This window comes from Delphinus delphis, chromosome 4 (genome assembly GCF_949987515.2).
Source record: "Delphinus delphis chromosome 4, mDelDel1.2, whole genome shotgun sequence".
Lineage (NCBI taxonomy): Eukaryota > Metazoa > Chordata > Mammalia > Artiodactyla > Delphinidae > Delphinus > Delphinus delphis.
This window is the reverse complement of record NC_082686.1, coordinates 132,585,078-132,608,304: the sequence shown is the minus strand read 5'-3', so window position 1 is coordinate 132,608,304 and position 23,227 is coordinate 132,585,078. Positions and strand designations below refer to the sequence as shown.

General features: G+C 38.4%; 1 protein-coding gene across 1 annotated transcript in view; it reads left to right on the top strand.

The window, feature by feature from the left end:
* COL6A5 (collagen type VI alpha 5 chain) overlaps window positions 1-23,227 on the top strand; it is a 154,968-nt gene that overhangs the window by 93,907 nt on the left and 37,834 nt on the right. The window contains 9 exon segments of the mRNA XM_060011480.1: window positions 381-443; window positions 1,882-1,932; window positions 2,020-2,055; window positions 3,758-3,820; window positions 5,747-5,809; window positions 8,139-8,174; window positions 8,294-8,330; window positions 17,640-17,651; window positions 20,745-21,232. Of these exon segments, the coding sequence (XP_059867463.1) occupies window positions 381-443; window positions 1,882-1,932; window positions 2,020-2,055; window positions 3,758-3,820; window positions 5,747-5,809; window positions 8,139-8,174; window positions 8,294-8,330; window positions 17,640-17,651; window positions 20,745-21,232 (849 nt within the window).

The following is a 23,227-nucleotide window of genomic DNA, read 5'->3' as shown; positions in this document are numbered from 1 at the left end:
TCTAACCAGAGTATTCTTGGTGAGGGCAGGACCACATCAGTCATGTTCAACTGTTCCTTTTCCAGGACAATAAATAACTGTTGGATGGGTGAATAAATCAGCAAATGAATCCACTTTCCCTGGAGTAAATTTTCCACTCTTTCTCTTCTCCTTTAGTCCTTCTATAGCACTGGGAAAGCAGTGCTGAGTCCAGCTTTGGGCTGTGCTGGTATTTCCTGCTTGCCTTTGGGAAGATTGTTATTTGTTTCTTACACTCCCTAGCTTGCTGAGCATTGAACCCTCACTGAGAACCCTGAGTGTCCCCAACTAGTGGACAGAACATCCTATGGTGGGAGCCAGGTTTGATTTTTACTGATCTGAAGCTGTCCTTGTCTCACTAGGGAGAACCTGGAATTCCTGGAGATCCAGGGCCACTGGGGCAAGCTGGACGGCAAGGAAAGCAAGTATGAGGTTTTAGGACTCTTACCCTTTAGCAGCTCCAAGGGCTCAGTAAAGAGAAGGGGGCTGACACCATTAGCTTAAGCACCTGGGGTCCTGAAGGTATTTTGGGACCTCCTAGGAAGATGTAGGGACATTCCTCCTGCTCCCTGAAGCACTCATTCTATAGCTAGTCTGTCTGCTAAAACAAAGGGAGAACAGCAAGAGGGAAAGGAGAATGCAGAGAGAATAATGGATGAGCTCAGTATTTTAACAACTTATATGGCCATGTCAGTTGAAACTCAGGTGACTTCTTGTAAAACTCCAGAGTGACAAGAGGGTAGTAGGATCAAGAAACAGGGTATCTGTTCTAGTTGCTCTGGCTGTACCAGAGTCTCAGTTCATAAAACAGTCAATATAAGAAAAAAATAGGAAAAAAATTAATTTCTTTTCAAAAATAATGTTTATTACAAATATTAGGCATAGATATCGTAGAAAATTGACTAAGCATAAAACATGGGAAATGGGAAAGAAAAATTACCCATAATCCCACCATTTTGAAATATTTATTATTAATATCCTGGAGACAGAAAAAAAATTATTTTTCCCTATTAACAATGTATCATGGGCATACTTCCATGTCATTACATTTTTCCCTCAAAGTTACTTTCAATAGCTTCAAAATATTCTACTGAATGTATATACCTTAGTTCACTTGACCAACTTCTTATTACTGGATATTTAGTTTGCTTTCAGTTTTTCACTGTCTTAAAATAGCACAGCAATGAATATTCTTGTATGTAACTAAGTTTTTGGATAAAACCAAAATTAATTTCTACATAGAAATTTCTAGAAGTAGCATAGCTGGTTCAAGGAATATGTACATGTTTAATTAAGGCTTTGAACTCTATTGCAAAGTGTCCTTAGGAAAATTCCAAGGATGTATGTACCCTTGTGTTGTGCAGGAAGAGTGCTCACTTCAGGGCATACACACCAACAATGGGTATTGTCACTTTCTTTTATTTCATCTTTACCAATTTTACTGACCAAAAATGATGTCTCATTATTGTTTCAAATTGCATTTCTTTGGTTACTAGTGAGGATAACATCTTTCATTATGTTTATTGTCCATTTACAATTCCTTTTTGGGAAATTCCTCACCCAGTGTTCTTTGGACCAGCTCCTAATTTTCCAGGCAAGTAACTGCCACTGACTCCACTAGTCTTAAATGACCATACCTCTGCCTCCTGTCATGTCTGCACAAGAGCTGAGCAAAGAAATACCAGGGCATATACCAGGAAGTGTGGAAAACTAAACGGCATGAATATTCCCAGAGTTCAAGTTCATCAGGCCCCCTCCACCTGGAAGTCCCCGGTGCTTTTATCCTGACACCATAATCTCCCCAGTATAGGTTACAATTAATTTCCGCTCTTGAGAAATTGAAATGAACTGATATATTCACAGGGTGATTATGGCATTCCGGGCTATGGTCCTATGGGACGAAAAGGAGTAAAGGTAAATATGGAAAACAATTATTTCTTTAATTGGTGAATCAATTAAATGGTGTGTTGATTTATTTATGTTCTCTGCTGAAAATCGTAGGGCCAAAGAGGATTCCTTGGAGATATGGGTCAAAAGGTATTGTGCATATAACTTGTCAAATTTACCATGATCTTGACCTTCTACTTGAGAATTAAGATAAGTCTGTGGATCTGAATGAAACAGGAAAAAAAAAAGCAAGACAATCGGTTTGCCTGAGCTTCATGAAGAAAGGACCATACTTAACTCCTATGAACCTTTAAATTGGAAAATTTGTCCTTCACTGCCTGATGTCCCTTGTCTTGAAACCCTACCTCTAGGTACCCTCTCAAGTTTAGTCCTTAGTCCTTTTCTTGATTTCTCTACCCTGGTGATCTCATGCAAAACTCTTGCCTTCTGCTATTGTACTTTGCCCTTCATTATCGTGGCTTTCACTTCCTCTTACCTGGAAGATTACCATATTCTCATTAGTCTCCTACTTGCAACTTTAACCTGCTTCAGTTAATCCCAAACACTACTCTCTTGATTTTTCCCAAAGTATAACTTAGTTATGTTACTCTCTTGGTCAATCATCTTCTAGAATTCCTCATTGCCTACCAGCCTGAAATTCACCTCCAAGCTCTACGACAAGACATTCCTTCCATTTCAACCAGAGTAGCTCAGGTTATATCTGTTTTATACACTGGAATTCTGTAATAAGATTTATCTAAAAAAAAAAAGCATCCTTAAAAATGAACTTATTTACAAAACAGAAATAGACCCACAGACATAGAAAACAAACTTATGATTACCAAAGGGGAAGGGGGGAGGGATAAATTAGGAGTTCGAGATTAACATACATACACTACTATGTATAAAATAGATAAACAACAAGGACCTACTGTATATATAGCACAGGGAACTACACTCAATATTTTGTAAAAAACTATAAAAGAAAAGAATCTGAAAAATAATATATATATATATATTATATGTGTGTGTGTGTATAACTGAGTCATTTTGCTGTGCACTTGAAACTAACACAACACTGTAAATCAATTATACATCAATAAAAATTAATTACATAAAAGTATCTTGTATATCTTCCAATCATTGATGCTCAAATTAAAATAGAAAATATGGATTAAAAAATAGAATGTAAGTAAATTGAATCAACTACAGTATAGGAAAATAGCCAATTTTTGATTCCCTTAAGAGTGCTTTTAATTGATGAATTACCAAAAGAGATTCTTTCCTTAGGTGGAGAAGGGTTCAAGAAGGGACTATATAAATAACTGTTAGGATAGGAGTTCTCATTGTAAAGGACCAATTTTCTAATTTGCTGATAAAGAGAGAAAATTAGCATATTCCAATTTACAGATAAATGGTAAATTAGCATATTGATAAGTGTTAAATTAGTTTTCCACCAAAGTCAGAATAAATTTCTTTTTACCTTCAACTTTTTGAGGAATGATTCATGAATTTAGGAAGTAATTCATTAGTTAGTACTTTATGTAGTCAATACCCCATATGTTTTCCTTGATTTTCAAGCATTTTTCTTTAGGTATTTTTAGTAACTGATTGGATAGCCATTGTATTGATATTGATGCATAAATATTTGTATTCTCAAAAAAATTAAAATAGTTTGGAGAATATCTAGGTGTATCAGTGGCTTAGTTCTAAATGACAAGAAGAAATGACATTTAATATTTAATATATGATATAGTTATAAGATCAATTAGATTTTGGTTTGGAGAGAATTACTTTTATTCTTTCATAGCAAGTATTTTAATATCTTGATTTCTTATATCTGAATCTTTAGGGTGTTGTTGGTGATCCTGGAATTCCTGGGGGGCCTGGACCCAAAGGATTTAGGGGACTAACAGTAAGTGACCTATAATTCCAGAAATAATAAATGTTTCTTTGGAAGATTCTGGCTTTTATGTTGTAATTATTAATGTGGATTGTCAATCCAACCCAGGGTCATCTGAAATGCCACTTCCTAGCTGTGTGATCTTCAACACATCTTTTCAAGGTCTCTATTCCTATAACATGGGAGTTAAACTTAATGACACAAAAGCTACTTTCAGCTCTAAAATTCTGTTTCCATGAATCTGAACTATTTTAAGTATTTACAGATTGATAACAGGCTATTCTAAAAAGTGTCAGTGTCTTCCAGTCTTTTCTAGGGCACATATTAAAGCCCAGAATATTAACCCTGTGAGTGGAAATGAAGCTGACATCTTCCTACTCTGTCCTGGAGCGTTTTCTGACAGTTCCAGTCCCCAGAGCCAAGGTCACCTGGTGTATTCATTTTAAGGAAAGCTGTTGAGATGTTCTAAATAGCAAAGTGCAGAGTAGAGTGTTATACTTATTAAAAAACCAAAATGCCAAGACAAGCATCCTTTCATTTTAAAGTTTCAGTGTAATATCGAAGGTCATTACCAGCATGAAAGAGATGCAATTCAACAGATATTTTACATCTGACTGGACAAATTTCATTAGTATCTATATCCATCACCTTGAGTTATGGGAATGATACAGCCAACCCATGTCCTTATATATGTGGGGAATTATTTTTCTTATTTGATTCTTTGCAGATGGCAGCTTTTTATTAGATCTCCGTGTGCTATAGTGTATTCACTTGTTTAAAGCGCCAGTTCTAGCTTATGACTAATTTAGATTTAAATGCACAGCCAGTGCCAGAGCAAAAGATATCACTAAATGAAGAGGCTAAGAGGGAAATGGATGTTTACCAATAATTAAGAATTACTATTTAGGATGAAAGATAAAAATCATATGATCATCTCAATAAATGCTGAAAAAACATTTGACAAAATTCAACATCCTTTCAATATAAAAACTCTTAACAAATTGGGTATAGAAGGAAATTACCTCAACATAATAAAGGCCATATTTGAAAAATCCACAACTAACATCACACTCAACAATGAAAGGGTGAAAGCTTTCCTGCGAAGACCAGGAACAAGACATAGGTGTCCACTCTCACTACTCCTTTTCAACATAATACTGGAAGTCCTAGCTAGAGCAATTAGGCAAGAAAAAGAAATAAAAGTCATCCAAATTGGAAAGGAAGAAGTAAAAGTGTCTGTTTGCAGATGATATGATCTTATAGATAGAAAATCTTAAAGACTTCATTAAAAACTGTTAGAACATTTTGGTACATGACTCTTTTTGAATTATGGTTTTCTCAGGGTATATGCCCAGTAGTGGGATTGCTGGGTCATATGGTAGTTCTATTTGTAGCTTTTTAAGGAACCTCCATACTGTTCTCCACAGTGGCTGTATCAATTTACATTCCCACCAACAGTGTAAGAGGGTTCCCTTTTCTCCACACCCTCTCGCCTGGAGGGGTGGGATAGGGAGGGTGGGAGGGAGGGAGATGCAAGCGGGAAGAGATATGGGAATATATGTATATATATAACTGATTCATTTTGTTGTGAAGCTGAAACTAACATACCATTGTAAAGCAATTATACTCCAATAAAGATGTTAAAAAAAAAACTGTTAGAAGTAATAAACAAATTCAGTAAAGTTTCAAGATACAAAACCAATATATAAAAGTCAGTTGTGTTTCTATACACTAACAATGAACTATTGGAAAAATTAATTTTTCTGTGAGTTCTGTGGGAAAAAAGAATGGCTATCTATATTACACATAAGGAATTTGCTTAACTTGAATTAATAGTTGCTTTTGCTAAAATTTTTTTTAAATTATAAAGTCACATTAAGGCTGAGGTAGTCTCCATGGGTAGAGGATGTGGAAACTCATGTATATTTCTACCTGCAGCTCACTGTAGGTTTGAAAGGTGAGGAAGGCTCTCAAGGACGTCAAGGCCCTCCTGGACGGAGAGTAAGTACACTCATTAGAACTAAGGGTCATGTGCTGCTTCCTAGGGTGCCCACTGGAATGAGCACAGAATTTAAAGGCAGAATCACTGGTTCAAGTCCAGACTCTGCTTCTTGCTACCTGGGTGCACTTGGACTAGTCCCTGGGTCTCTCAATTTCCTTCTAAAATGGGAATGACATGTCCTGTTGGAAACACCTCAAAAGGTAGCTGTGAGGATCAGATAGTCAAATGTGAATGCTCTTCATAAACTATAAAGTTCAATGCAAATATGAGCTGTGACTGTTAATTTTTACTGAAGGAAAAAAATAGGGATGAGAATGCATAAGCTTCATTAAGGTGTCCTGACAGGTTGATAGGATTTCCCAAACCAGTATTTTTGCCTTCCTGACCTCACGATATAGACGCTGGGGAGATTTGGAAATAAAATTGCAACTTTCCACTGTGATTCAATTACAAAAGAAATGGCACCTCTAGAAGCATTCCTGGACAGAGCCAGGCACATCTCCCACTGACAAGATATCCATATCTCTATTTTAGTGCCTTATGTGTTATTGTGATGACATTAACATGTCTCTCTCCCCTAAAGAGAACAGTCAAATAAGAACTAAATGTTGCCAGCATCTGTGTTTTGTGTGTGAGGTGCAGGAAGCATTGTGTAAGGACAGGAGAAACTGCTTCTCTTGTTTTGTGTATTGTGATTGTTTTCTGACTACCTGGAGGGGTTCTTTAACTTGCAACTTTATAAAGAAAACAAAAACATGGATGTTTTGCGGAAAACTGAATCTGTAGTAGAATGATAATCAACTCACTGTAAAGGATACTCTGGTACAATCTTTTCTTTCTTTTGAATTAAGGAACTGGTGACTATTCTTAGTCATGTGGGTGAGAATCTGGTCTCTGAGTCAATCTGGACTGGTCTGGATTTGCCTCCTTTCCAGATTCTGGAGCTCTCCCTGGAGGTCCCATATCCTCCTGCTCTTGTCTTTGGCCATGCTGGTCTGGTATACCATGGTTTCTCTGTCTCATGCCTGTGGTCCTCAGTCTCTCCTTAAGGAGTTGCTCTAAGTTATTCTTAAACTCAGTCTTTTGGAACCTACTCTCCACAGTTCTGATCTTCTGTAGGATGTGGGCTGCCTACTCTATTCATTAGCTGGAAACTCTTCCTCTCTCTGTTTAAATGGCTGTGCATTTTTTTTCTGTTTTCTGCTGTCTCTTGTAAATGGAAAAATAAGACTCTGAATCTTTTAGTGAGATGCATATTTCTTGATTTGGGTCAGGAAGAAAATATGCCCGCAGTGGGTAGAATCATGGATGCCATGACAGTTCTGGTTAATACCAGCAGCACACAGTGGGCCACATCAGCATTCAGCAGACACTTAACTGTTCAATGGATGGATGAATGGATGGATGGATAGATGGATAGATGGATGGATGGACAGATGCCCAGTTGTCATTTAGAACAGAGGTTCTTACACTGACATTCATGGATGAGCTTCTGAGGAGTCAGTGAAATCATACAGCAATCATGAGCATGTGACAGCATTTTCTGAAGCCAGCAAACATCCTAACTTTCAGTGTTTGATCAATTAAGCTAATGTCTACCTAGACTGAACTGAATGGTTTTTCTAGGACGACAAGAAGGAAAGAAACAAAAGTACTTTTTAAAGATACTTGTACTGCAGATAGAACATTTAGAAGGCATTTCTCATAATAATACTTAAAAGCTGCCCAAAGGGATTCATATGTGCAAACACATTGAGAACCAACTGCCAAGAAGAAGGCTGATCCTGATAAAAAGGAATTAAAAGGAAAATGAGAAAAGCTCACACTGTCAAGAAAGGCAGCTGACTGTGTTTAGCGCCTTCCCTGACTCATCTCACCCAATTATCTGTATTCCTTTCCTCCATCACCTTCAGCATTTATGAGCTTAATGTGTATGCTCTCCTTCTGTGTAATGTCCATTTGGCTATGTAATTGTCTTTTTTTTTTCACATATGTTGAGGCTGTGTGCTGCTGCCAGTGTTTTAAATATACTTCAGTAAATGTCTCTCCTTCATGCTACTCTTTGGGAAGCCTGCTGTTTATAATTTTAAGTATTATTATGAGAAATGCCTTCTAAATGTTCTGTCTGCAGTACAAGTATCTTTAAAAAGTACTTTTGTTTCTTTCCTTCTTGTCGTCCTAGAAAAGTCATTCAGTTCATTCTAGGTAGACATTAGCTTAATTGATCAAACACTGAAACAGAAAGGTTTATACCCTCAGTGTGTGGGGGAAGAGCACTGAAGACTCCAATTCACATACCAATAACTTGCTCTGTTTTTGTTTTCCTAGGGCCCTAAAGGCATGGCAGGGCAGCGGGTATATTCTGTATGTATCATCTTATTCACACACACAAAAATGCAACCTGTTCATTGGGAAATGAATATGGCCACTTGGAATTCACTGTGTTCATGTTTCTTATTTTCTCTCTCCTTTTTCATGTACAGCAATGTGATCTAATCCAGTTCATGCAGGACCATAGTCGTGAGTATCTGTGTGTTGTAGAGCATCATTGATTAGTGAGGGCACTTAGGATGAAGGCAGTGTGGGGATGTGGAATCAGTAGGCTGAACTCACTGGTGGAGAAACCATATGTCCTTGGCAGCAGGCTTGCTGTGAGTGCCTGCTGTGGGAACAGCTCACAACAAAGGAGGAAGGAAAAGGCACATGCCTTAGCTCAGAGGTGTGCTTCCTAGAGGGAGAGAAAACATGCCTGTGGGAAACAATCAGTGACCAACTCAAAAGGTGTGTGACTCAGCTCACACTAGTATAACAATTATGTACAAAGGCCTGGAGGGCATGGTGTTAAAGGGATGGACATGGGGATCTGGGATTGGTTGGCTACTTAATTAATGAAGGCTGCTTGAATGGAAGTCATTGAATCTGGTTATAGGAAATGATGGGAAGCAGCAAGAGAATAGTTTCACAGACTCAGAGACATAGAGAACACACTTGTGGTTGCCAAGGGGGTGGGGGGGTGGGGAGGGATTGATTGGGAGTTTGGGATTAGCAGGTGCAAACTATTACATATAGAAAGGGTAAACAACAAGGTCCTACTGTGTAGCACAGGGAAGCATATTCACTATCCTGAGATAAACCATAATGGAAAATAATGTGTATATGTATATATATGAATAACTGAATCACTTATCTGTACAGGAGAAATTAACACAACATTGTAAATCAACTATGCTTCAATAAAATAATTTTTTAAAGAAAAATAGTAGTTTCAACAAAGGAATAAAGCAGGGTCAACAAAGAGAGAGGTTGTCTTTCATTATGATCAAGGAGAATATGAAGTAGAAAGAAACCCAGTGATCTCATTTCTGGAAATTTATGCTAAGGAAATAAAGGAAAAAAAAATTATAGGTACAGAGGTTGCTGAAATATTATTCATTAGAGAAAAATGACTATATAAGTAGACTGTTTATACTTATAGAATAATTGGGTTATAGTCCATCATGCTCTGATAAAATATTAAGCAGATATGATTTTTATGAAGACTCACACAAATATGAAAAATATTGTCATTAAAAGCTAGAAAATTAAATTGACTCTTCATTTTTACATATAGGTAAATATATATACATAGAAACAAATACTAGAAGAGGAATTGGGAAAATGTAACCATGTATTGTGTTAGGGTGGTAGAATTCTAGGTGATTTGTCTTTCTTCATGTTTCAATTTATATTCATGCCTATACAATCACAGTCAGAAGAATGGAAAATGGGAAAATCAGAAAGACTTATTATAAGAGACTGGATAAAAATGTAGTCATTGCAAGTGTATGGCCAGGAAAGACCAACAACAAAAACAAGTTTAAAACAACTGTAAGGACTCCCTCTTGCAAGAGCACCAGAATCACAAGTAACTGCTGAACAATCATTGATAGAAAAACACTGGAACTCACTAAAAAAGATACATCACATCCAAAGACAAAGGAGAAACTACAATGAGATGGTAGGAGGGGGTGCAATCACAATAAAATCAAATCTCATAACTGGTGAGTGGGTGACTCACAAAATGGAGAACAATTATACCACAGAAGTCCACCCACTGGATTGAAGGTTCTGAGACCCATGTCAGGCTTCCCAGCCTGGGGGTCCGGCAACAGGAGGAGGAATTCCCGGAGAATTAGACTTTGAAGGCTAGCAGGATTTGATTGCAGAACTTAAACAGGACTGGGGGATACAGAGATTCCACTCTTGGAGGGCAAACACAAAGTAGTGTGTGTATCAGGACCCAGGGAGAAGGAGAAGTGACCTCATAGGAGACTGAATGAGACCTACCTGCTAGTGTTGGAGGGTCTCCTGCAGAGGTGGGGGGTGGCTGTGGCTCACTGCAGGGAAATGGACACTGGCAGCAGAAGTTCTGGGATGTACTCCTTGACATGAGCACTCCTGGAGTCCATGATTAGCACCACTAAAGAGCCTGTAGCCTCAAGTGCTGGGTCACCTCAGGCCAAACAACGAATAGGGAGGGCACTCACCCCCACCTATCACCAGACAAGTAGATTAAAGTTTTACTGAGCTCTGCCCACCTGAGCAACACCCAGCTCTACCCACCACCAGTCCGTCCCATCAGGAAGCTTGCACAAGCCTCTTAGATAGCCTCATCTACCAGAGGGAAGACTATAGAAACAAGAACTACAATCCTGAAGTCTGTGGAACAAAAACCACATTCACAGAAAGACAGATAAAGTGAAAAGGCAGAGGGCTATGTACCAGATGAAGGAACAAGATAAAACCCCAGAAAAACAATTAAATGAAGTGGAGATAGGCAACCTTCCAGAAAAAGAATTCAGAATATTGATAGTGAAGATGATCCAGGACCTTGGAAAAAGAATGGAGGTAAAGATTGAGAAGATGCAAGAAATGTTTAACAAAGACCTAGAAGAATTAAAGAACAAACAGAGATGAACAATACAATAACTGAAATGAAAAATACACTAGAAGGAATCAATAGCAGAATAACTGAGGCAGAAGAACGGATAACTGACCTGGAAGAAGACAGAATGGTGGAATTCACTGCCATGGAACAGAATAAAGAAAAAAAGAATGAAAATAAATGAAGACACCCTAAGAGACCTCTGGGACAACATTAAACGGACCAATATTTGCATTATACCAGTCCCAGAAGAAGAGAGAGAGAAAGGATCTCAGAAAATATTTGAAGAGATTATAGTTGAAAACTTCCCTAACATGGGAAAGGAAATAGCTGCCCAAGTCCAGGAAGCACAGAGAGTCCCAGACAGGATAAACCTAAGGAGAAACACACCAAGACACATAGTAATCAAATTTACAAAAATTAAAGACAAAGAAAAATTATTAAAAGCAACAAGGGAAAAACAACAAGTAACATACAAGGGAACCCCCATAAGGTTAACAGCTGATTGCTCAGCAGAAACTCTACAAGCCAGGGAGGAGTGGCATGATATATTTAGAGTGATGAAAGGGAAAAACCTACAACCAAGATTACTCTACCCAGCAAGGATCTCATTCAGATACAATGGAGAAATCAAAAGCTTTATAGACAAGCAAAAGCTAAAAGAATTCAGCACCACCAAACCAGCTCTACAACAAATGCTAAAGGAACTTCTCTAAGTGGGAAACACAAGAGAAGTAAAGGACCTACAAAAGCAAACCCAAAACAATTAAGAAAATGGTAATAGGAACATACATATTAATAATTACCTCAAATGTTAATGGATTAAATGCTCCAACCAAATTAGTGAATGGATACAAAAACAAGATATATATATATATAATATATATATATATATATATATATTATATATATATTATATATATATATATATATATGCTGTCTACAAGAGACCCACTTCAGTCCAAGGGACACATACAGACTGAAAGTGAGGGGATGGAAAAAGATATTCTATGAAAATGGAAATCAAAAGAAAGCTGGAGTAACAATACTCATATCAGATAAAATAGACTTTAAAATAAAGAATGTTACAAAAGACAAGGAAGGACACTACATAATGATCAAGGGTTCAATCCAAGAAGAAGATATAACAATTATAAATATATATGCACCCAGCATAGGAGCACCTCAATACATAAGGCAAATGCTAACAGCTATAAAACAGGAAATCGACAGTAACACAATAATAGTGGGGGACTTTAACACCTCACTTATACCAATGGACATATCATACAGAGAGAAAATTGATAAGGAAACACAAGCTTTAAATGACACAATAGACCAGTGTATTTAATTGATATTTATAGGACATTCCATCCAAAAACAGCAGATCACACTTTCTTCTCCAGTGCCCATGGAACATTCTCCAGGATAAATCACATCTTCGGTCACAAATTAGCCTTGGTAAATTTAAGAAAATTGAAATCATATCAAACATGTTTTCCAACCACAACGCTATGAGATTCGAAATGAATTACAGGGAAAAAAAACGTAAAAAACACAAACCCATGGAGGCTAAACAATGAGTTACTAAATAGCCAAGAGATCACTGAAGAAATCAAAGAGGAAATCAAAAAACACCTAGAGACAAATTACAACAAAAACACAGTAATCCAAAACCTATGGGATGCAACAAAAGCAGTTCTAAGAGGAAAGTTTATAGCAATACAAGCCTACCTCAAGAAACAAGAAAAATCATAAATAAATAATCTAACCTTACACCTAAAGGGACTAGAGAAAGAAGAACAAACAAAACCCAAAGTTAGCAGAAGGAAAGAAATCATAAAGATCAGAGCAGAAATAAATGAAATAGAAACAAAGAAAATAGTAACAATGATCAATAAAACTGAAAGCTGGTTCTTTGAGAAGATAAACTAAATTGTTAAACAATTAGCAAGACTCATTGAGAAAAAGAGGGAGAGGACTCAAATCAATAAGAATAGAAATGAAAAAGGAGAAGTTACAACAGACACCACAGAAATACACAGCACCCTAAGAGACTACTACAAGCAAATCTATGCCAATAAAATGGACAACCAGGAAGAAACGGACAAATTCTTAGAAAGGTATAACCTTCTAAGACTGAGCTAGGAAGAAATAGAAAATATGAACAGACCAATCACAAGTAATGAAATTGAAACTGTGATTAAAAATCTTCCAACAAACAAAAGTCCAGTACCAGATGGCTTCCTGGGTGAATTCTATCAAACATTTAGAGAAGAGCTAACACCCATCCATCTTGAACTCTTCCAAATAATTGCAGAGGAAGAAACACTCCCAAACTCATTCTATGAGGCCACCATCAGCCTGATACCAAAACCAGACAAAGATACTACAGAAAAAGAAAATTACAGACCAATGTCACTGATGAATATAGATGCAAAAGTCCTCAACAAAATGCTAGCAAACAGAATCCAACAACACATTAAAAGGATCATACACCATGATCAAGTGGGATTTATCCAGGGATGCAAGGATTCTTCAATATACACAAATCAATCAATGTGATATACCATATTAACAAACTGAAGGATAAGAACCATATGATAATCTCAGTAGATGCAGAAAAAGCTTTTGACAAAATTCAACACCCATTTATGATAAAAACTCTCCAGAAAGTGGGTATAGAGGGAACCTACCTCAACATGATAAAGGCCATATCCGACAAACCCACAGCAAACATCATTCTCAATGGTGAAACACAGAATGCATTTCCTCTAAGACCAGGAAAAAGACAAGGATGTACACTCTCGCCACTATTATTCAACATAGTTTTGGAAGTCCTAGCCACCGCCATCAGAGAAGAAAAAGGAATACATATTGGAAAAGAAGAAGTAAAACTGTCACTGTTTACAGATGACATGATGCTATACATAGATAATCTTAATGATGCCACCAGAAAACTACTAGAGCTAATCAATGAATTTGATAAAGTAACAGGATACAAAATTAATGCACAGAAATCTCTGGCATTCCTATACACTAACAATGAAAGATCAGAAAAAGAAGTTAAGGAAACAATCCCATTCACCATCACAACAAAAAGAATAAAATACCTAGGAATAAACCTCCTGAAGGAGGTAAAAGACCTGTACTCAGAAAACCATAAGACACTGACGAAAGAAATCAAAGATAACACAAACAGATGGAGAGATATACCATGTTCTTGGATTGGAAGAATCAATATTGTGAAAACGACTGTACTACCCAAAGCCATCTACAGATTCAATGCAATCCCTCTCAAATTACCAGTGATATTTTTTTACAGAGCTAGAACAAAAAAATCTTAAAATTTGTATGGAGACACAAAAGACCCCAAATAGCCAACACAATCCTGAGGGGAAAAAATGGAGCTGGAGGAATCAGGCTCCCAGACTTCAGACTATACTACAAAGCTACAGTAATCAGACAGTATGGTACTGGCACAAAGATAGACATATAGATCAATGGAACAGGATAGAAAGCCCAGAGATACACCCACACACCTATGGTCAATTAACCTGTGACAAAGGAGGCAAGGATAAACAATGAATAAAAAACAGTTTCTTCAATAAGTGCTGCTGGGAAAACTGAACAGCTACATGTAAAAGAATGAAATTAGAACTCTTCCTAACACCATACACAAAAATATACTCAAAATGGACTAAAGAACTAAATGTAAGGCCATACACTATAAAACTCTTAGAGAAAAACATAGAAAGAACATTCTTTGACGTAAATCACAGCAAGGTCTTTTCTGACCCACCTCCTAGAGTAATGGAGATGAAAACAAAAATAAACAAATGGGACTTAATGAAATTTAAAAGCTCTTGCACAATAAAGGAAACTATAAATGAGATGAAAAGAAAACCCTCAGAATGGGAGAAAATATTTGCAAATGAATCAATGGACAAAAGGTTAATCTCCAAATTATATAAACAGCTCATGTAGCTCGATATTAAAAAAACAAACAACCCAATCCAAAAATGGGCAGAAAACCTAAATGGACATTTCTCCAAAGAAGACATACAGATGGCCAAGAAGCACATGAAAAGATGCTCAACATAACTAATCATTAGAGAAATGCAAATCAAAACCACAATGAGTTATCACCTCACACCAGTCAGAGTGGTCGTCATGGCAAACTCTACAAACTATAAATGCTGGAGAGGGTGTGGAATAAATGGGACCGTCTTGCACTCTTAGTGGGAATGTAAATTGATACAGCCACTATGGAGAACAGTATGGAGGTTCCTTAAAATACTAAAAATAGAATTACCATATGACCCAGCAATCCCACAACTGGGCATATACCCTGAGAAAACCATAATTCAAAAAGATGCATGCACCCCAATGTTCATTTCAGCACTATTTACAATAACCAGGTCATGGAAGCAACCTAAATGTCCACTGACAGACGAATGGCTAAAGAAGATGTAGTACATATATACAATGGAATATTACACAGCCATAAACAGGAATGAAATTGGGTCATTTGTAGAGACATGGTTGTACCCAGAGGCTGTCATATGGAGTGAAGTAAGTCAGAAAGAGAAAAACAAATATCGTATGTTAATTCATTTATGTGGAATCTGGTAAAATGGTACAGAAGAACCAGTTTGCAAGGCAGAAATAGAGACACAGATGTAGAGAACAAACATATGGACACAAAGGGAGGAAAGCCGGGGGGAGGAGGTGGTGGTGGGATGAATTGGGAGATTGGGATTGACATGTATACACTAATATGTATAAAATAGATAACTAACAACCTGCTGTATAAAAAAAATAATTAAAATAAAATTTAAAATAAATAAATAAATAAAAACTCTAAGACCACAGCGGGAGAGGTTTGGTACCACTGAGGATGAGAAGGCAGAGGAAGAATTGTGAAGAAAATCTATTGGTAGGAAGAAGTGATGAGTTTAAACATTTTAGAGGCAGAGGAATGCTGTGTAGACCCTAAAGTGAAATGATCTACAGGCAGAATGGAAGCTGGAGTTACTAACATCCTTAGAGCCGCAGGGATGAATGAGCTTCCAAAGGATGTGAAACTAGAGAGACAGAAATAGAATTCCAAGAGATGAACCCAGGGAGATGCATTAGCAAAAAGAGTGGGCCCAACACCAGAAAAAATGGCACTGCAGAGATGAGGAAATCCCACCAAGTGTGGGCAACTTGGAAAGAGGCAAGAAGCAGCCAGTGGAGAAAACTCCAATGTTGAGTGGGGGAACCCATGTCAAAGATGTCACTTGAGAGCTGAAAGGCTCTCCAGCACAGGGAGGAGGTGAGAACCAGCCTGGGGCACAGGGAGAGGACAAGAGGAGAGCTATTGTAGGGAGAGGAGTGTGTGATCTAAATCAGGGAAGACCCAAGGGGTGGAAGGGGCAGGGAGGTGAATACCTATCTTGGAGGATTTGGGGTGTGAGGGCATTTTCCAACACTGCATGAAAGGAGTTAGCCAAGAAATTAAGGGGTTGTTGTGGAGTGGGCAGAATCTATAACCAGACAGGGTGCTGATCAGAGAGCATGGAACTCTAGAATGCAGAACTGAGATAGGGGTTTGGGTGACAGGCCTTTGGAGCTAATTCAGATGCCCTGCAAGGTTGGACTCCTGCTGCACCATGTTTGTTCTTCAGCCCTACAGCAGCTCCAGACGCACTGGCATGAGGGCCCTGGGATGGTGGGTGGGAACTTCCCCCAGAATAAAGTAAGAGATCTAGGAAGCTGGGGAGAAAGGAGAGAGAAAGGGAGGTTGGGAATAAAACAGGAGGGCCCAAGTAATTGGAGTCTTAGAAGGAGAGACATAAAAAAGAGAATTTTCAGGAAAAACTAAATTAAAAAAAAGAAACACCCTAAAAGAGGTCAAGTAGTTTCCCCAGACTGAAACTCAGACAAATGCACCTAATTCTAGAGTTTGTTCTTCTGGCCTCACAGCTGGGCTGGAAGTTAACAAATGGGACTTCTCAGTCAGGAAGAGAGATCTATTTCAGGCCTTGAGATGCAGAGGAGGCCGTGAGTTCTGTGTGCTCTCTGTTGGCAGTCAGCATCTCAGCAACTGTAGGATGAAGACAAACAAAAATGTTCCTAGGGTTGATGTGAGGGTGTTTGTGGGCTGTGGGCCAGCAGGATGGATGACCAGTTTGTTGACAGGGCTAGTAAAATCTTTTATTGTCTCGGAGTGCTTCATTTGCTTCCTAGGAATTGAGTAAAATGAACATGGAAATTGTCAGGCCTGTGCTTTCTTCAAGATTTGCCAATAGTTCCCCCTGTTACATCTCATGCTTACCAGGTAAATCACTTGGAGAAACCAGATGCTCGGGAGAAAGCAGAGGATTCCCTCAGTCTGGATACAAGATCACACAAACACAGGAGCTGTATTTTTTTTAGCAGACACGAAGTTCATTTGGAAATCTCCACAGCTCTGCAGAAAAATAGAGGTTCCCAAGGTGCTCATCAGGGAAGAAAATAAGACCCCGTATTTTAGTCCTGCCTTGTTGAATGGCTCTCAGAAGGCTGTAAAATAGAGACAAAACAAATTGAATTTTAGCTATCTTACCTTTTAATCAGAGGCTCATCTGTTCTGTTTCTAAAACAAGTGATCAGTGATTCAAATTTCAACCAGAATTCTGCTAATGTCTGCTGGCCACAGCTCACAAGGAGGAAAGGTCAGGAAGATCCACAAAATAATAAACTTCTGTGTCCACCCTCCTCCATCCTTTAACCTTGGCTTCCTGTTACTAGAAACTAGCCCCATTTGCAATTAGAGTTAAACAGAATATTAAACTTTGTTGAAATTTTATTTTTTGGATTATTTTCAGTCAGCATTCCAAAAGTGTAACAGACTCTTTCTCTCTCTCTCCTCTTTATAGCTTGTTGGAAAGGTGAGTATTCTTACCATATTATGCAGCTTGCTGAAATAATTCTTGCATTCTGACAAGACCATATACACACTACTATATATAAAATAGATAACCAACAAGGACCTACTGTATAGCACAAGGAACTATACTCAATAGTTTATAACAACCTATAAGGGAAAAGAATTGGGAAAAAATAGATATATATATGTATGTCTAACTGAATCACTTTGTTGTAACTAACACAACACTGTAAATCAACTATACTTCAATAAATAAAAAAAAATAAAAGTAAATGGGCAAAATATTTGAATAAACACTTCACAAAGGAAAAAAAAAGAAACTCTCATCCCCATGGGAAAAGAGACTTCTTCCTTCTGTGCAGACACTTATTATGACTATAATTTTAAGTGTCATGTTTGGACTTAACTATAAAATGCTGACCGCCAGCTCCCAGATCTTTCACACTGCTGTTCTTTCCAGGTCCTGCCAGTTTCCAACTAATTTTCTTCACGGGGTAGGTCCTGTGTTGCTGGGCAATTCAGTGCAGGGCTGCTCGCTGCCTGACCCATTCTGTTGTTCCATCTGCTGCTGAGTCCGTGGACACTGGCTCCTTGGACGGGTGATGTTTCCTTTCCTCTCTCTGACCTCCATTCACAGCTTTCACCTCCATGTGCCCACCACTCGTCAGCCTGACCCAGAGCATGGAGGATGGTCTTCTTGGGGCCTAGACTACAGTCGGTGTTCTGTGGTGCCTTAGACCCCTCGGATGATGTCACCCCTGAGCCGGTTAAGTCAACTCCAAGAGCTCCTGGTCTCCTAGAGGCCTGCTGACATAGATCCACCGGATCTTTGAGCTCATCCCAAAGTTTGGCACCATTCACTTTATTCCAAAAAAAAAAAAATCTTAGTAAATCTAAGCACTCAGTAAAACTTCAGGGGTTTGAATTAAATTTATCAGGTACCCTACTGGGCACTAAGAAAGGGAGAGATTAAAAATAAATGGAAACTTGTGCTGCCTTCTAGGAAAATCTGTGATGATAGGTCTGAAGATGCTATCTACCACTTCATTAATCATTTTTAGTATAGGGCTAAGAAATAAGGCATAGTCCATTTTTCTCATTTTCTTTTTCATTATTGGCTTGCATATTTTAAAAATTTCTTCACAGCAAAATGTCTTGATTCAAAATACATCTCAAAATCAACACTTCCTCTTCTATTTCTGTTACTGGTAACAATGGTGGGGAGATGCTATATTTTGAGTTTTATGCATTTTGATAGTTAGCTAGGTTGGGGAGAGTAGATGTAGATGAGGGGGTGCTTAATTTTTAAATAATTTCATTTTCTCTTCCTGTGTTCAGACTTTAACAAGGACTTTGAAAAGTTTGGTTTGATACATAGGGCAGATTACCTATGAAATTCCCAAAGTGCAGTCATCATAAAACTATTAGGATTGAGTTGGAGATTACAGACAGTCCCATCTTTATAATAGCTTGTTGAAAGCCTGCCATGGTCCACTGTGCTGCCCCCTTCCTCCTGCCACCCTCGCTGTCATCCCAAAGCCCCTGAAATCCTCTCTCTCTGGAAACAGCCTCTTTGTCCTCTGAATCCCTGTGAAGAATAATAATCACTCTCTACCTTTCAATATCGTGATCTTCCCCAGACAAGTTCCTCGAGGGCAAACTTGGATTTGTTCATCTTCATATGTATCTCACAGCACATGTTACCCTGCATTTCACATGGTGGATACTCAATAAATGTTTGCACATAAGTGGATGAAAATCTTCCAGCTGACTTTATCATTATTAGTAGATCATTTCTGAAGATTTTTTTTTTTTTGCGGTACGTGGGCCTCTCACTGTTGTGGCCTCTCCCGTTGCAGAGCACAGGCTCTGGACGCGCAGGCTCAGCAGCCATGGCTCACGGGCCCATCCGCTCCACAGCATGTGGGATCTTCCTGGACCGGTGCATGAACCTGTGACCCCTGCATCAGCAGGCGGACTCTCAACCACTGCGCCACCAGGGAAGCCCCATTTCTGAAGATTTTTGAAGAGAATAAACTTTCAGATTTTTTTTTGAATTTTATATTTTTTATACAGCAGGTTCTTATTAGTTATCCATTTTATACATATTAGTATATACATGTCAATCCCAATCCCCCAATTCATCACACCACCACCACCCCCCACCACCACTTTCCCCACTTGGTGTCCATATGTTTGTTCTCTACATCTGTGTCTCTATTTCTGCCCTGCAAACTGGTCATCTCTACCATTTTTCTAGGTTCCACATATATGTGTTAATATACAATATTTGTTTTTCTCTTTCTGACTTACTTCACTCTGTATCACAGTCTCCAGATCCACCCACGTCTCTACAAATGACCCAATTTCGTTCCTTTTTATGGCTGAGTAATATTCCAGTGTATATATGTACCATATCTTCTTTATCCATTCATCTGTCAGTGGGCATTTCGGTTGCTTGCATGTCCTGGCTATTGTAAATAGAGCTGCAGTGAACATTGTGTTACATGATTCTTTTTGAATTATGGTTTTCTCTGGATATATTCCCAGTAGTGGGATTGCTGGGTCATATAGTAATTCTATTTTTAGTTTTTTAAGGAACCTCCATACAGTTCTCCATAGTGGCTGTATCAATTTACATTCCCACCAACAGTGCAAGAGGGTTACCTTACCTTCAGATTTTCTGATAAGCCATAGTTTCCTTTAAAAATTTTCCATACAGTAAAATTCACTCTTTTGTTCGGTTTTTACACATGCATAGATTCATGTAATCACCACCACAATCAAGATACAGCAAGTTCCATCAGCTCAAATACTCCTTCCAATTTCTTTTTAAATAGTAGAATGATGGTGGGCAGTGAAGTCTGAGCATTATATAGCAAAATATCACTGCTCTGTATTTAGGTAACACCTTCAGGCTAACAAAGGAGAGTCTTTTCCTCCCTTTACATGTGGGTACCTCTGGTTCTAGGGTTTACGTGACACTTGCATTTTCCCAGACCTCAGTGTCAACCTATCTCACTGGAGTAAAGGGAATGGGAAAGGCTTTTGACCCAGTGAAATAACTTAATACTTTTGCTTCTCATCTTTGTAGAAAAGTGTCCAGTGTATCCAACAGAGCTAGTATTTGCCCTGGACCAGTCCTACGATATCACAGAGCAGAGATTTAATGAAACGAGGGACATCATCATTTCTATTGTCAATGACCTTCACATCAGGGAAAATAATTGCCCTGTGGGAGCAAGAGTTGTCGTGGTTTCCTTCGACTTAGACACCAACTACCTCATCCGTGGGTCTGACTACCATAGTAAGAAGCAACTCCTCCAGCTTCTTTCCCAAATTAAATATCAAAACTCCGGAGAAGTCCGAGACATTGGTAACTCGATGAAGTTTGTGGCTCGGAACATCTTCAAGCGGATGTTAGCAGGAGCCAATGTGCAGAGAGTCGCTGTGTTTTTTAGCAATGGACAATCTGCCAGTAGGTCATCCATCATCACGGCCACCATGGAGTTTAGTGCCTTGGATATCAGCCCTGCAGTCTTTGCTTTTAATGAAAGAGTTTCCCTTGAGGAGGCTTTTGAGGTAAGTACTTCCCTGGTCAACGTATTTATTTTTAAGATATTAGTACTGGCAGGACAGGAATACTGGGGAGTATGGGGACAGATGTGGCCTCTTGACCTCCTTTGCAATTTTCACAGCTGTATTGTTGCCAGGGTCTGAAATCCAATTTTTAATAAGCACAGTAGCCAATGATAGCAGCCACCTTTGTTCAGGTCCTGCTGGGCACCAGGCACTGTCCCTAGAGCTTTACATAAACACTCAGGCATTTGCCAACCCTCTGAAGTAAATGCACGTTATCTCCATTTAAAAATCAGGAAACTGAGGCCCAGAGAGTTTGAGTGACTTCTTCAATTTTGTACAGCTATTAAGTGGCTAAATCAAGATTTGAAATAGGGCTATCAGTATAATGCTTTACCAGCTCTCTGCCAACCTGGTGTTTCTCAAATCTGTCATCTGCTAGCTGAATCTCATTGAACAGCTGGACTTAACCTGTAATGGGTGAAGTTTATGGGGTTTTTGAACCCTTAAGGTGTAAAACTTTGATGAGTATGAACCTTTTTCCCAAGAGAGGTTCCATCACTTTTGGATTCACAGATTCTCATGGGATCTGTGCTTCCCTCTTTCTCCCTGCAAACTGAAGAACTTCTCCATCTACTGTTCAACTATTTTAAAATCTACTCATTATCCATGAAATACATGCTCCTGGACCTGGGTGGAATCATTATGTCATCCAAGAGGTTATAAAGGTCTTTTTTTTTTTTTTTTTTTTTTTTGTGGTACGCGGCTTCTCACTGTTGTGGCTTCTCCCGTTGCGGAACACAGGCTCTGGACGCGCAGGTTCAGCGGCCATGGCTTACGGGCCCAGCCGCTCCGCGGCATGTGGGATCTTCCTGGACCGGGGCACGAACCCGTGTCCCCTGCATTGGCAGGCGGACTGTCAACCACTGCGCCACCAGGGAAGCCCTATAAAGGTCTATATTTACACAAATACACATGTCTACTATAAAAAGAAAAGCCCTCTATAACATGAAGAGAGTCAATAATCGTAAGATATCCATGAATATTTTGGAAATAGGAGTCATAGGGAGAATAGATCCTGACAGAAAGGATTGTAGGAATTTGAAGTAGTTTCTATAAAAATAATTACTTCCCAACATAGATAATTTATTTATTGGTTTTGTTATGGTATATGTCTCCCCACTAGAATGTAGGATAGAGTTTTTATCTGCTTTGTTCATTTCTGTATCCCCAGCACCTAGAATATTACCTATTTAACATTGTAGGCATTCAATAAATATTTGTTGAATGAATGCATGGATGAATGAAGAGCATGTGATTGACCCCTGTGAATAAACTTCCTTGATTACCAAGGTTGCAGTTAATCTTTACATGGGGGACCAACAAGGTCAAACACAAAATGACACCCAAAGTATCCAGTTTCATAAAAACTAGAGAGTAGGAATGTAGTAGCTACTTTCTAACTATAAGGCTGGGATGATAATAAATATTACCAAATGCTCAGTCAGCACTTTACAGAAAAACAGAGGGGGTGGTTTTTCTACCTTTTAATTTCACAAGGGAGAAAGAACAAAAGCATGAGCATCTCTGTTGATTGAGAGATCCCCTCATCACCTGGGAATTATAGATTTCTATTATTGTAATTAAATTGTCTGTATTGCATGGTGCCTCATACAGAGTAAATGCCCAATATATAGTTATTGAGTCTGAATGAATGAATGCTATATATTGCCCATCTCAGTGAGTATCAAAGCAAAAATATAATCAAGAAACAGACAAAATCAGGCAGTGTACTACCAAGAATTTTGAATAGACTTAGTGTCCTCTGTCTACATCCTTTTGGAATAGAACTTTTAAAATTTGAAGTATAGTTGATTTACATGCTGTGTTAATTTCTGCTGTACAAAACGTGATTCAGTTATATATATATATATGTATACACACACACACACATATATATATATATAGGCATACATATACATTCTCTTTTATATACTT